Here is a 15,545-nt window from a genome sequence, read left to right on the forward strand (position 1 = left end):
TTTTTTTTTTTGAGCAGAGTCTCTGTTGCCCCAGGCTAGAGTGCCTTAGAGTCAGCTTAGCTGACAGCAACCTCAAACTCCTAGGTTCAAACAATTCTTCTGTCTCAGCTGCCCCAGTATCTGGTCCTACAGATGCCTGCCACAGAGCTCAGCTAATTTTTATTTTTTTGTTTATTGATTTATTTTTTTAAATGCTTTATTTTTATTTTATTTTATTTTAGATTTTTGCACTTGTCATTGTTGTTTAGCTTGCCCGGGCAGGTTCAACCTGCCATCTTCGGTGTATGTGGCTGGTGCCATAACCACTGTGCCACAAGTGCTGAGACAATTTTAATTTTTTTAGTAGAGACTGGGTGTCATTCTTGCTCAGACTGGTCTTGAATTCCTAAGACAAGATCTTCAGACCTCAGCTTCCCAGAGTGCTAGGTTTACAGGTGCAAGTCACTGTGCCTGGCCTAACTTTGTCTTAGTAATGACTGCTGTTAGTAATGACTTCAGAGAACATTTCTGGGCAAATCAGAGGACTAAGACTCCCCAAAGATCCAGAATGTCCCACCCTACCCCACACAAAGAGGATACCCATTAATCTTATACCTTCATGCTTGGGTGCCTCCTTCAATAAAGTTAAGATCTATGCAAACACGAAGGTGTAAGGAATAATTGAGAGACCCACCTTCACTAAATGAAGGAGGCAGAAATCCAAGGAGGAGTCTATTTGATAAGAATGATGCTAAAATAATGACATAATAAGAACTTAATACTTCTTAAGCACGGTGTACCCAATACTATTCTAAGTACACGAATTATACTATGAAATTGTCCCAAAAGTTCCCAGGAACAGTGTGCTGTTACTATCGCTATTTTAGAGATAAAGTAACGGGGGCCCAGGGAGTTAAGTAAATTGCCAAAATCACATAGCCAATGAGGATCCACAGCCCCAATTCTTTACCATTCTGTTAACAATTTACAACACTGAGTTCTGATATACTTTGGAATTTGCTATTTTTGAAGAGCTAAAAGGCATAAACTTCGGTGACAGCACACAGTCCCTTACCTGGCTTCCATGTTCCCAACCACACGCAGATAGTTCTTGTGCCGACGAATCCGGCGCTGGACCTCGTGGAACAGGTAGCGCAGCTGCATAAAGATGACCAGGCTGGCCATGGACAACCAGATGTTGCCAAATAACTTAAAGAGAAAGAGAAGAAAACGCACAAGAAAATGAACGTGAACCTTCTAGTGATGAAGTATGGTGTGCGGGAGAAGCTCTTAACTGCTGGGGAAGGTGAACTGGAACAATCTCTCAGAGAGTAAATGGATATGTTTATCTCATCACCCTCAACCATGCACACACCGTTCAGCCCAGACATTCCATCACCAGCAATCTCTCCTGGGAAACTAGTCAGAAATCCACAAGCTTTATATGTAAAAACAAAAAGCAAAAAGAGTCTATCCATGCAATTATGAAAAACTAAACAGGGAAATGAACAAAATGCCCAGTAGAGGAACAGTTAGGTTGTAATGTAAAGGTATTAATTATACTTATTATAATGTGCCATTAAATATTAATAGTCTCTTTTTATGTGTAACAGTTGTGAAGGTCAATTACATGGGAAAATAATACTTAAGTGAAAGGATATAATTATCATTATAAAACTAAAATATGACAAATTATGTAAAGATAGCAAACAAGTGAATATAATCTAAATAGCCCATCATGATTTTGGTTAATTAAATCACAGTAAATCTATGTGATGAGATTTTTATCCTACGGAATTTTACATGGTTTAGAAGAACTGCTGCTAGCATAGGAAAATGTTCACAATACATTAACTAAAAAAACTGAACTGTATGTCCAAAATAATTTGAATACATAAAGAAGCAGTTCAATACAATAAAATCTTAAGTTATGTCAGGGCACTTGTTTTCTCCTTTTGGGGGGGTCGGGGAGAAAGGGATCTTTATTTTTTTTTTTTTTAACAAAGAATTATTTGTTTCTTGGAGTTTTTGACCAGAGTCTCACTATGTTGCCCAGGCTGCTCTCGATTTCCTAGGCTCAGGCAATCCTCCTCCTGCCTGAGCCTCACCAGACGCCAGGACTACAGGTACAAACTACTATACTCAGTAATTTTTCTTTAACAAAAGTATGGGCTCGGCACTTGTAGCTCAGTTGCTAGGATGCCAGCCACATACACCAGAGCTGGCAGGTTTGAACCCAGCCTGGGCCTGCCAAACAACAATGACAACTCCAACCAAAAAATAGCCTGGTGTTGTGGTAGGTGCCTATGGTCCCAGCTACTTGAGAGGCTGAGGCAAGAGAATCGCTTAAGCCCAAGAGCTTGAGGTTGCTGTGAGCTATGATGCCATAGCACTCTACTCAGGGTAACATAGTAAGACTCTGTCTCCAAAAAAAAAAAAAGTATGCTTTCAAAAAGTAGACTTAAAAATGTGCTGTGTCTAATCCAATAATTTTCAAAACTACTTTGATAGGCTTATAATTTAACTAAATTGCCCACCAACTACATTGATTCCCACCATTTATAGGATCACTGTGGTGTTAACCAATGAAGCAGATTTATAACATAATTTCCCGACACATCAAAGTAAAATATAAAGAATGAAGGTAGGGCTCGGCGCCTGTGGCTCAAGCGGCTAAGGCGCCAGCCACGTACACCTAAGGTGGCGGGTTCAAATCCCCAGCCTGGGCCCGCCAAACAACAATAATGGCTGCAACCAAAAAATGGCCAGGCGTTGTGGCGAGCACCTGTAGTCCCAGCTGCTTGGGAAGCTGAGGCCGGAGACTGGCTTGAGCCCAGGAGTTGGAGGTTACTGTGAGCATGATGCCATGGCACTCTACCCAGGGGGATAGCTTGAGGCTCCATCTCAAAAAAGAAAAAAAGGAATGAAGGTAGCAAGAATTACGTAAAAAAACTTTTGATTATAAAGATGGAAAACGTATGACTATGAAGTAGCCTAGCACTGCAGGAAATCCCATTACCACCTACCAAGTAACTGCTAAGTATTAATAGCCACGGAGACTATGTGGAGAAGCAGCCCCTTAATTTCATGCTAACGGCCTATCTCCTGACTTGGTCACAGAGTGAACTAAGACTTCAAGAGGAGCAAACACCTCCTGAGTTGGGCACCAGCCACTGTGGTTCCACCACACTGCTGTACACCCAAAGACCAAAAAAAAAAAAAAAAAAGGAATGGTACACAGCTGCATTCATTTTTATAGTCTTTTAAGTGGTTCATCTACCTCTTATTCCAAAGATTTTTGTTTTTATTTTGAGACAGAATCTCTATTGCCCCAGGCAATAGTGCCATGGAGTCAACCTAGCTCTCAGCAACCTCAAACTCTTGGGCTTGAGAAATTCTCCTGCCTTAGCCTCCCAAGTAGCTGGCTGTGTGCCACCATACCTGACTAGCAAGGATTTCATTTTTTATATACAAACCAAGGTTTCTGATTCTGAAAGCCCAGCCCTCAGTAGAGCTCCTGTGAGAGCACTTACCAACATGTGAATGTGGTGCATGAGGTCCAGGGACAAGAGAGTGAGCTCCATGACAAAATCTGTGTAATAGACATACGTCCCCTTTCCTTCCCAGGTGCCTTCATGGTTGAGGTCCCAGAGGTGAATTACGTAGCTGCAACAAAAAGAGAAAAACACTTTAATAATTTACTGTTATAAATAAATATGGCTGAAAAACTTCACAATTTAGTTTCATGTTTTTATATATTTTACACCTACTATAAATTATGTAATAATTAAATTCTACTGTATAAGACTCTCAATCACCTCCCTCCCAAATCTCTACTCACCGTAAAATCACATGAGCAGTCCTCACTGTCACAAGAAGAGACTATAAAAAAAGGATACAGGCACATATATGTTTTAGTAAAATTCAGAATAGCTCAAGCCACGCTCACTGTTACAAAATGATAAAAGATACACATTTCTCCGTTCTCTTAAAAAGCTGATTATTCAAGTTTACCAACCATTTTATTTCTTCTACTTCAGATTTCCACGGAATAGCTTCATCACCTAGAAGTCTAACTTTTATTGAGCTTTTTCTTGTTAATAGGTGACAACCAGTAACACCTGTCCATATCCTGGGGCTGGCTCCTACAATCTTAAAATTCACCCTAGTGGTTTAATAATCACTTCAATTTCTACAGCATTAGGCCACCATAACTGATTACTGGAAAGGGCATCTGACTGTTAAATGGAGACATTTTAACTATGACTAGAGTTTAAGTGCTACCATCCTAGATGAGTACCTGCTCTCTCCCTAATGCTGTATGTACTATATATAGTCTGTACATAAAAATGAAATCCTTGCTAGACAGGTATGGTGGCACACAGCCAGCTACTCAGAAGAATAGAAAATGAAGGAAATAAGAAACCAAATAAGCCTCTGATAGTACTTTTTATTATAGAAACTGATACTAAGAAAAATTTCCTCTTAATCTACCAGAATAGAAGTGTTACATTTTTGAGATTTAATGCCCATTTATAAATGCAAAATATTTTATATAAGAAACACTATGAAGATACAGAATATGATTTAGTTCAAAAGATCAAGTCTGTAACATGATAAAAGTTATCTTAAAATAAACAATAATAAACTAAAATAAAAGTATATACTGTACATGTACTACAATCCTCTTGAAATTTAATTTAATGTGTTTATTTTTAGGTGACTGTTTTTCAAAGTTTGGCCTAATAGTAACTGAAAGTTAGAGAACCAAAACAAGTAACCATAAATACCATCAAATAGTGCAATAATACAATATATCTAAAGCAAACTAATTAACGTAAGTCAGTATAAATTAATTTTTCAACAGATTTTGTTTCAAGAGGAAACAAAATACCATATATAACAGAAAGTATTCAACTAGGATTGCAAATGTTTTTAAGTATTTAAGTGTTCCTTTTGGAATTTTACTTTTGATATACTGTATGCTGAAATCAAGCAGAAAATATTTATTTATTTATTTATTTTAAAGAGACAGAGTCTTGCTCTGTCACCCACACTGGAGAGCAGTTGCTTGATCATAACTCACTGTAGTGAATTCCTAGGCTCAAATGATCCTCCACCTCAGCCTCCCAAGTAGCTGGGACTATAGGAATGTGCCAACACGCGCTGGCCCAGAAATAAACTGCCAAATTCCCGGTTAGTAGTTCAAAATTAGTGTTTCAATATTAGCCAATTAGCTTCAGTATATCTGATACCTCATTTCTTTTCAATTGATAATAGTAATTATGGGTAAGATAAAAATGTTTTGCTGGCCGGGCACAGTGGCTCATGCCTGCCTATGATCCTAGTACTCTGGAAGGCCGAGGAGGGTGGATCGTGTGAGCTCAGGAGTTCAAGACCAGCCTGAGAAAGAGCGAGACCCTGTCTAAAAAAACAAATAGCAAGGTGTTGTGGCAAGTGCCTGTAACTCCAGCTTCTTGGGAGGCTGAGGCAAGAGAATCACTTCAGCCTAAGAGTTTGAGGTTGCTGTGAGCTGTGATGCCACAGCATTCTATCCAGGGCAACAAAGTGAGGCACTGTCTAAAAAAAGAACAAATATAGCCATTGAATATAAGAACAAAGAATTTTAATTTCTATTAAACAGAAACTGGTATTTTCACAAAGGTTTAAAAAAGTAAAAATTTTTTTAATTTTAAAATATTCATGTATAGCTCAGATTTTCCCTTCAAAATAATGAAGTTTACACATTTATTATACTGTACTAAAAATTACACTATCCAAAAAAGAATTAAAATAGAGAATCACCATCCATTGCTGTTTGTACCATCTTTAGGCAATACCCTTTCTACTTTAGAGTCAGAAACTTAGGTTGTGCCACCTGTCACTGGAACCTTAAGCAATTCACTTTACCCTGTCTGCCTCAGTGTTTCCATTCATAAACAGTAATAATAAAATAAGTCTATACAGGCCAAGTGTTTAGAACAATTACTGGGCCAAGCACAGTGGCTCACGCCTGTAATCCCAGCACTCTGGGAGGCTGGGTGGATCATTTGAGTTCAGGAGCTCAAGACTAACCTGAGCAAGAGTGAGACCCCATCGCTAAAAAAATAGTTGGGCATTGTGGCACATTCCTATAGTCCCATCTACTTGGGAGGCTGAGGCAAGAGGGTCACTTGAGCCCAAGAGTTTAAGGTTGCTATGAGCTCTGACGCCATGGAATCCTACTGGGGGCAAGAAAGTGAGACTCTATCTAAAAAAAAAGAACAATCACTGGCTTACTGAAAGTACTATATAAATGTTGTAAAAAATAATTATTTTTTATAAGGTTGTAGTAATTACCATACAAAAGCATTCAGTACCAGTACCCAACACACAAAAAAAGGAACTCAATAAGTGTTTGTTAAAAAGAAAGGCCAAATATCCATCTATCACTTCATGGGTAAAAATAATTTGTCAATAACCTTCCAACAGCATCCTTGAAAATATAAAGGAATATAATCAGAGCAACGCTGTGTCCTGCATCTCACCTCTGCAGCCATGAAAGCCAACGTGTGCATCCCATGGGTGTAGCCTGTGACACAGCAGACCACCGCTAACCCACAGCAGGAAAGCAGCATAGCAATCAGCAGCGACAGGACTCGACCATGACTACTCATGGGTGTCGTGGGAGAAAAGGAAAGCTGAAACACACAAAACGGGAAGACAGCTCATTTTTCACAGCAGGGTTTAGGTCACCGAGAAACTCAAGGTCAACCTTGGCATCTTTGCTTGGGGGTCTGTGAAAAGTATCCCATTGCTGCACTGTCAAAATTCTCCAGTGACCCAAATATAAGCTGGTATTTAGAGATCCTGATCATTTCATTTACCAAATATAACTATGCATTATATTTTCATCTCTTATTCTCTCTCTCCTTTTTTTGGTTAAGCAGGCCGGGGTCAGGTTTGAACCTGCCAACCCTGGTGCACAGGACTGGCGCTCTAACCACTTAACTACTGGTGCCCTCGTCTCTTATTCTCAAGGATCCTCCTACCATTGAGATTATAAACCTCTAGAAGCAATTTTCCAGGGGTATCCAATTCTGTCTTCTAACATTCTACAGGACTCAGGACAGTGCCATGTTCTGTGTGCTTCTTTCTTAAGCTTGCTTTAATCTTTTTCTCCAAAATTCACATTCCTAGTCCTTTAGGGATAGGACAACCGAAATGTCATACAGGTACAAATTTCCTACTATTACATTGTTATGTTACTGTTATTCAAGGAGAGGCAATGGCCTGAAAAGAAGGCCTAGGGCTGAGATTCCTGAGCTAGTAGGTGTAGATTAAAAAACCAGTTTGGGAGGTTAAAAGCTCCTGTTATGACACTAAAGGAGGGGGGCTGAATTGTGAAAGAAATGAGGGCATTGAGAGTGAGATTAACTCACACAGAGGGGCGAAGCCACATGGTCCAGGAGGATGGAAGCAACAAAACGGGGATGGGGGGTTTGGGGGGGAATGGCCCTGGAGTTTAACTGACAGCAGAACTGAGGGTGCACATTTACCCAGGACCCAAGAGATTATTAGTTCAGGGCACTAATGGGTGGGGGTTCACTGACACAGCTCTGATTTAAAGCCAAGAGGCAGATCTGTACCCATACAAAAAAGAGATACAATCTCTGTGACCAAGAAAGCTAACAGAGCTAATTCAGTCCTGGCCCAGGGGTGAAAACAGTATCAACTAGTCAGGAAGAAAAGCTCAAAGAATTAGGGTGAGAGGAGGGAGAATATAGGAGACAGAACAGAAAATATCTAGAAGCAGCCACGTTTTTTAGTCAGTTTCTAAAGCAAGGTTTCCTTACACTGAGATCAAACACTTTGTTTAGGTGAACTGACCCCACCTGGGCTGTATCTTAATACACTACGAGGCTGGGGAGGAAACCTCCTCAGGAGACCCTGATTCAGCATCCCTGGGCTGCTGTGGAAGGCTGCTCAAAAAACAGGCAATGGGTGCCTGATGCAGGAGTCTTTCCTTCCAGAGCTATCCAGACACGCCTGCTGTGGCTCATTCATGTTGCTCGATTCAAACCTGGCAAAGGGGTGACTAGGCCAGCAAAGAGCTTAGCTAAAAACTCACATATTCAAATCGGTCCTTGCAGAGCTGAACCATCAGGTGCAAAAATACAAGTCCAGCAAACCAGAGGCACCACATGACCACTTCTTCCACCGTCTGGACATTCAGCACACCAAAAATGAAAATGAACTTGTAGAAAATAAAATTCCAAAACTTGTCTTTGAGATGCTAAAAAAAAAAAAAAAAAAAGTTTATAAAGGTGAGTGCCATCATATCTAACAGTTTAAGAAAAGTTAACATAATAAAATCTGGCTTCTATCAAGGAAATATTCTGTACTTAGGTTTCTAACAATTGTCCACATCAAAATAGAAATAAAAAAAAAAGAGGCCCCCTGAAGAATAGATGTGAGATACACAGAAAGTAATTTGTAAACTCTGGGCTAAAACCCTAAATCAGTTAAGGAATTTTAGCCATTACAAGGGTAGTGATATTGTCCAGTTATGTACTAAGAAATAAAAATACCTTATCCTTTCAATTCACAATAAAAAAACAATGGTAAGGACTATCAATATCATTTTTAAAATTCCTGCCCTCTAGATTCTTAAACAATAGAAATATTCTCCAGATTAAAAAAAAAATACACGTCCGTTTTCCAGCCCATAATCAACAGAGCACAAAAAGTACAAAGAAAATTAAAAGACATGTAAAAATGATGCCTTAACATTTTTATGCATTTGTCTTCTTCTAAAGTGCAAAACACATTAATTTTTGTACACTATTTGCTCTCACCTATGATCTTGTGAAAACCTCACCAATGCCAATCAATATTCTCTGAATATACCCAGATACCACTTTAGTGGTTCCAGATGGAAATGACACTGTTTTTAATTTTTTACCATGGTGAAAACATTATAATAAACACCTTTGTATGTATCATCAGCACAATGAAATCAAAGATTACAAATGTTTTTATGGTTTATAAGTAATATCCACCTGATTTCCAAAGTTCTGTAAGTATATATTCTCATAAGCAGTATGTATATATATTGGCTTTACTGACCTCTGTGGCTCAAGAGGCTAGGGTGCCAGCCACCTACATGGGAGCTGGAGGGTTCGAATCCAGCCTGGACCCGCCAAATACAATGACAACTACAACCAAAAAATAGCCAGGTGTTATGGCAGGCGCCTGTGGTCCTGGCTACTTGGGAGGCTGAAGCAGGAAAATCGCTTAAGCCCAAGAGTTTGAGGTTGCTGTGAGCTGTGATGTCACAGCACTCCACCCAGGTTGACAGCTTGAGACTCTCTGTCTCAAAAAAAAAAAAAAATTATTACCCTAAGAAAAAAGAAGGCCCCACCAAGTATTAAAATATACTATTGAAGCACCTATGGGGGTGGGAAGAATTGGATGAAGAGAGTAAGAATGCAAGTATGACCTCTCGGTATACTTTGATATGGAATTGGAACCAAGCAAATCTTTACAAATTAAAAAAACTTTTTAAAAAACAAAAACAAGCAAAATGAAAAACAAATTGATGGATCCTTAAACATAAGATTTTAAGAACTTACACACACTATATTCTGTACAGAGAACAAAATTCTATTGTACAGAGAACAAAATGAAATGCAAATAGTCAGAGGATTCCCTAACTCTGTCCACCAAAAAAGCCAAGACACCCCAAGAGCAATAAGCACACAGAACTGGGGTGGGGGTGCGGGGGGTCTTGGCTTCTGAACACCATCACCCAGTAAGATGAACTAGGCATCCTTAAAAAACGTCTGTTTCCAGACCTGGGGCAGGGAAAGTATAAGCTGAACCTATGAAATTTTGTGCTACAGTTTTAAATCTTGGCTTTGCCACTTAGTTGCTACATCACCTTGGGAAAGTCACAGAACATTTCTGTGCTTTGGTTTCCCCATCCCAATAACAGTATATACCTCACAGATCGTTGGGGGGGTTATATAACTTAATATGTACAAAGGGCCTGATAGGTGCCACAGTAGGCATTAGGTGCTGGAAAAAAGAAAATCAGAAACTTCCTTACCCTAAACCTCTCCTTAATAGTTTAATATTTGGTTCATTTTAGATATTCAATGTTTCTGCCTCTAGCATTACTCTAATTTTTGAACTTTAAGCATATACAGAGCAAACCATTCCACAGAGTTCTAACTCAAAATGGTTCCTAATAAATGCTACTGCCTGACATTAATCATAAAATAAGCCAACCCAAAACAGCATGGCAGGTGATCTATACTGAATAAACTCAAAGTAAAAATCTCTGAAATCCTCCAAGGTTATGTTTTCTATAAATTTTCACCTGATAGCTAGAAGGAAATGCCCACCAGTGGCAGATCCATGCACCAGGCCTGCCTGATCTGATTTCTGTTATAAATCAAAATCTTGAAGAAGAAAATGAAACATGACGAAAAGTTTGAAGAAAAAGTATCAAAGGAGCTTTTGCAACTACAAGAAAACCTCCTCTATGTTCTAGGGGAGGTCTTGACTCTATCTAGGACCCCTAGAGTTGATGCTCTGGAGAAAATACTGAACCCTCACTAAGGAAAAAATCCCTGGGAAACAAAACAGTCCTCTTAACAGCTTTCAAGGGCTCAAACACAGAGTAACCACATTTCAGCACTAAACTAGGTCCTCATTTGAGTTTACAAAATGAGATCTGAGTTGAAAAGGGCAGGCATGGACAGAATACAACACTGGGCTTTGGACACGCTGTGAAGCCACTGTTACACTTTCAATGTGGTTAAGTCCCCAACGTCTTATCACCGGGATGAGTGAGAGTAAAATATACTTTTGTTCTTAGGTTGTTTTGAAGGCCAGTTCTAAATTCTTGCTTTATAACACACCATTCTACACTGTACCCACTAAAACCCTCGGGGAACTGCCAATTTATACAGTGTGCTTGTGGCATTAATTCTTTATTGGAAGCGACCCTGCCCATACACACATTCAGAGAGTTATGTTCAAATTTCAGACAATCTCACCTAACACAAGAACAAGTCACCTAATATTATGCCTGCAGAACAATAAATCTTAAATTTACTTTTCCACAGAGAAAAATCTCTCAGTGAATTCCTTTGGAAAAGAATCCATATTCTAAAGAGTGATGTTTATGATCAAGCTAAAAATCTATGCTTCTTGAAAAACTACATTCATAAAAGCCATGGGGAAAATAGCTATCAACAACAATATTGGGACAATCTGGCTACACTGAATATAGACTGGATTAGACAAAGTGCTAAATTTCCTGATTTTAAGTATTGTGCTGTAGTTATATAAGAAAATGTCCTTAATCTTTAGAAAATACATATTAAAGTATTTAGAGGGTAAAGAAATATGATGTCCACAACTCACTCTCGAATGGATCCAAAAAATGTATTTATAAGTAAAAAGTATTAAAGCAAATGGAACAAAATATGAATAACTGGTGAATCCAGATGGAGAGTGTATAGGAGCCTGTTGTATTCATGGAAGTTATTTCCTAAGTTTGAAATTATACCAAATAGAAATTACAGAAAAATAGGTATCTGGTCACAAGAATCCGTGCTTTCCATCTCGACTTACCTGCCTCTCGCTCACCCGCAGAGGGCCGAACACAATACACTGGATGAGCTTAGCCACCAACATCAAAACACAGCAGGCAGTGTTTACGAGAACCTGTACACAACAAAGAAAGTTTATTTCTTCCCACTGAAAAATAAAGCAGCTCTAAAAATTTCATATTAGGAATTCAGCCATCATTTCCAATGAGGCTTTCCAAAAGGAGGGACACTTTTATGAGTAGTGGGGTCAAGATGAAGAGTGGTGAAGAGACGCACGAGCTTACCCATTAACCCACAATTCCTTGTCCCAATATGCAGCCGCTAGCAGACCACCTTACCTTTCAGTCTTAACTGAACTGTACATAAACCACAGACTGTACCTACAAAACTGTATCAACCTGGGACCTGCAGAGACTTCCCCAGCACATCATTCCCTACATTAGGATTTTGGTGGCCTTGAAGAAAACTGCTGTAGAAAGTGAAATTATCATGAAAAGTAAAATCCATCACCCAAATATCCTTCCCTCCCAAACTAATAGGAGGATGAGGGGGATAAGAGTATTCATGGTAAGAAAAAGGTCACAAGACCATGAAGATCTGATATAACCAAAAAAATAGGTATATTTCAACACATATTGCAATGGGACAAACTGCCAACCACAAATGAAATGTTCTCCATGCTTGCTTGGTGTTGGCTTCAAAGGGAAGGTTCCGGAGCCTTACAGGGGAGTGGAGGGTGGGAACAGAAAAGAGAGGAAAAGAAAAATGGGGAAGGAGCTGAGAAATGAAAGACCCCAATGCAAAACAAAGGCCTCCTTCAACAGACAGTGAGGAAACTTTTTTTTTAATACTTAAGAGACAGAAATTCTTACACCTAAATGATAAATCCAAATGCTTATAAAATGGAAGCATGGGCTGTCCCTGATGAAGCAATTACACAACTGATGCTGAAACGATTTTCAAAACTCTGAACGCACCAAAAAAGTCAAAGGACCTTGATAAAGACAGTAAAGGTGACTTTTGTGGAGATCCAATGAAAAGGCAAAGGCCGCTTCAACCTGGGATTCACTACGTTTACAGGAAAGTGACCATACTCCTCTCCCCAAGTCATTCTTCCCTCTACTTTTAAAAGCAAATGATAATTTAAAGGAAAGAAAAGTAATGGAAGTGAGTAATTTAACACAGCAAGCTCCCTCGGAGCTCTTCAGTACCTCCTACTACCCTTGGCTTTGGGAGAAGACATCATGGAAGCCTTGATTCCTACAAACAACTAAATCAAGTTCTATTCTGCCAAGGAAATACGGGATATATTCTTAAGAGATGGATGCAAAAATAGTTCTGTTTATAAAAGAAACTGTTTGGGTACTAAAATCCTTCAAATAACCAGGGGGAAAAAGCCTTGTTACCTAAAACATCCCAATCTGTGACTTCCTTGTGTAACAGACCTATTCAAGATGGTCCAGATACCTCGGAAAGCTAATTTTCAAGGTGATGGAAGAGATAGTAAAAAGGCTCATCTTTGTTGTGATCTAAACCAGTCAATCTCAGCCATGTTAATTAAGACAAATTTGTGTCATAAAACACAAAAAACACAACCCCTCAGGCCACGTCCCCTAAACATCCCCAAGCTGAATTAAAATGCAAATTTTTAAAAGAGAATTCTTCCCAGTTTTGCAGGCAGGCATATGAATTTTAAAAATAAATGCAGCAAATTTAGCGCCTGTTCGTACTGAGCACCAATATGACACCACAAGTGGAAAACCCCACACCTGACCTCATGCAACAGGTCACAGTCAAAACACAGGTACACACCACACAGTTTATCCAGTGCTATCGAAAGAAAATAAAACAACCTTCAGGTATGTGTGTAAGGTGTAAATGAAACATAAATGAGTTTCGTGTTTACACTTGGGTTCCATTCCCAGGATATTTCACTATGGGTATGCAAACACTCCAAAATCTGGAAAAAAAACCTGAAATCTGAAACACTTCTGGTCCCAAGCATTTCAGATAAGGGATTATGTAACCTGTACAGAAACACACAATGGTACCAGTCCTCATTTAAAAAGCAAATCCCAAAGCACTTGCTCTACAGAGCTAACGCTTCATAATTTTTCCTTGTAAGTAGAATCCAACTTAAAGGAATTCATAAGATTACTATTTAATAGCAGAAAAAATGAAAAATAAACATCCATTGGGGAGACTTAGTTGAATAAATTGTAAAACTTCCATTTAGTGGAATATAAGTGAAGTTAATAAAACCAACTTGGCAGCTTTATACTTACTAGCATTATATAGAACCTTCAGGATAATTTATTCACTGAAAAAAAAGCACAGTGCAGAAATGTGATTACTATGTTATGCTATGCTCTGTGTAAGAAAGAACATGTACACGTACGTGTTTATATAATATGTAGATGTGAACTGGGTTAAAGACTTGATGGGTATTTCTCAGTCTCCCACTTAACACCAGCACTAATTAATAAGAAGCAGTAATGGCCATTTCTGGCAGAAGGAAACAGGGATATTGGGGCGGGGGAGGGGGAGTCTTTTTCACTGCCTATCACTTTCGTAGCATTTAACACCTGTACCACAAGCGTATATTACCTAGTTTTTAATTGTTTTAAAATTTAGAATCTACTAACTAATCTGACCAGTTCTGAAAGGCCACGTTATTTTTCTCACCATATGATGACATACGGATGAGTAACGAACCAAAACTGGGTGGCCAAAGTCACATGTTAAGCTTGTTCAAACACACAGTATTCCCACTATACTAAAATACTAAAATACTACCAAAAAGCTTCTCACAGCTATACTGCTATCAAAAACTTAAATGTTTTTCCCCTAATCTCACCAAATGCCTTTATTTTTTTCATTAATCTACAGAAAACTGAAAAAAACAAAAACAAATTTTGCTTGTTCCTGAACAGTCTATAATAGGTCAGAACTCAGTGATCCAAGCAACCCTACTGAACCAAGCTTAATGTTAAGGCCCCTTACTCTAAGGCCCTGCGAGAAAATTTCCCTCCCAGAATGGCTCTTTTTTGCTGTTGAGAAAAAAATCATAAACTCCCAGTTAGGCCTGCCTGGGAGGAAAAGGGAGGAAAGTGATTAACAAATGGTGTGGCTACATTTATCACCATTTAACTGTGGAGAAAGCTGTGACCCTGTTAAAGGTGGCCACCAGTAGGGGATTATTTATGAGTTTGTGATGACATGGAGTCTTGTCTCAGCCTTCTACCTAACACCAAGACTGCCTCCCTCCCCACCACCATTTGATGGTTCCCTCCATTTCAGGACAATTCATACATTATTACCTCTCTGCAGCCTCCCAGAGATAAGTACAAAATACTAAGATACAGACTCCCCATTACCACATCAATAATTGCCGAGTTCCTCTTTTAGGGAGGTAAATAAAGATACATATGCAAAGCACACCTAGTAATCAAACAGCACTCCCCTCCACCCTTACCCAGAAGGTGTGGCCTTTATTTTGAACTCATCTAGGCCCATATCCAATTACTTATGAGTTTAGCATTTTTTTTTCCCCTTTTGCTGCCCCAACATTTCCAGAGCTAACATTTTTCTCCCACATTCTTTGGGGTATTCAATTCATAAAGACCCCAACCTAGGAAGTCACTTCTAGCTCTTAAATTGTATGATTATGTGACTATAACAGGCTCTTTAAAACAGGAGTTGGCAACTTTTCTTTAAAGGGCTCTCAGTAAATACTGTAGGCTCTATATTCTTATTAATTTTTTTTACAGCCTTAAAAAATGTAAAACCCATTCTTAACTGCTAAGACTGCACAAAAACAGGCTGCTACCTTTTACCTGTCCGTTCTAAACCGCCAATTCAATTTTATCCTTTTTTGGTTTTGGTGTTTTGTTTTGTTTTTTCCCCCCCTAGACTTCTATTTAAGTTATTTGTTTGGAGAATTACTAAGAAAATCCTAAAAAT

At 38.9% G+C, this 15,545-nt stretch overlaps 1 protein-coding gene across 1 annotated transcript in view; it reads right to left on the bottom strand.

The window, feature by feature from the left end:
- Positions 1-11,723, bottom strand: part of AMFR (autocrine motility factor receptor) — a 35,495-nt gene extending 23,772 nt beyond the window's left edge. The window contains exons 1-6 of the mRNA XM_012806867.2: positions 11,605-11,723; positions 8,090-8,254; positions 6,507-6,659; positions 3,821-3,861; positions 3,513-3,645; positions 1,055-1,188 (exon numbers count right to left, since the gene is read on the bottom strand). Of these exons, the coding sequence (XP_012662321.1) occupies positions 1,055-1,188; positions 3,513-3,645; positions 3,821-3,861; positions 6,507-6,659; positions 8,090-8,254; positions 11,605-11,667 (689 nt within the window). The 5' untranslated portion in view covers positions 11,668-11,723. The remainder of the gene's footprint in view (positions 1-1,054; positions 1,189-3,512; positions 3,646-3,820; positions 3,862-6,506; positions 6,660-8,089; positions 8,255-11,604) is intronic.
- Positions 11,724-15,545: the final 3,822 nt, after the last annotated feature.

The sequence above is a fragment of the Otolemur garnettii genome, unplaced genomic scaffold (assembly GCF_000181295.1).
Source record: "Otolemur garnettii isolate 467f Iridium unplaced genomic scaffold, OtoGar3 scaffold00058, whole genome shotgun sequence".
Taxonomy (NCBI): Eukaryota; Metazoa; Chordata; class Mammalia; order Primates; family Galagidae; genus Otolemur; species Otolemur garnettii.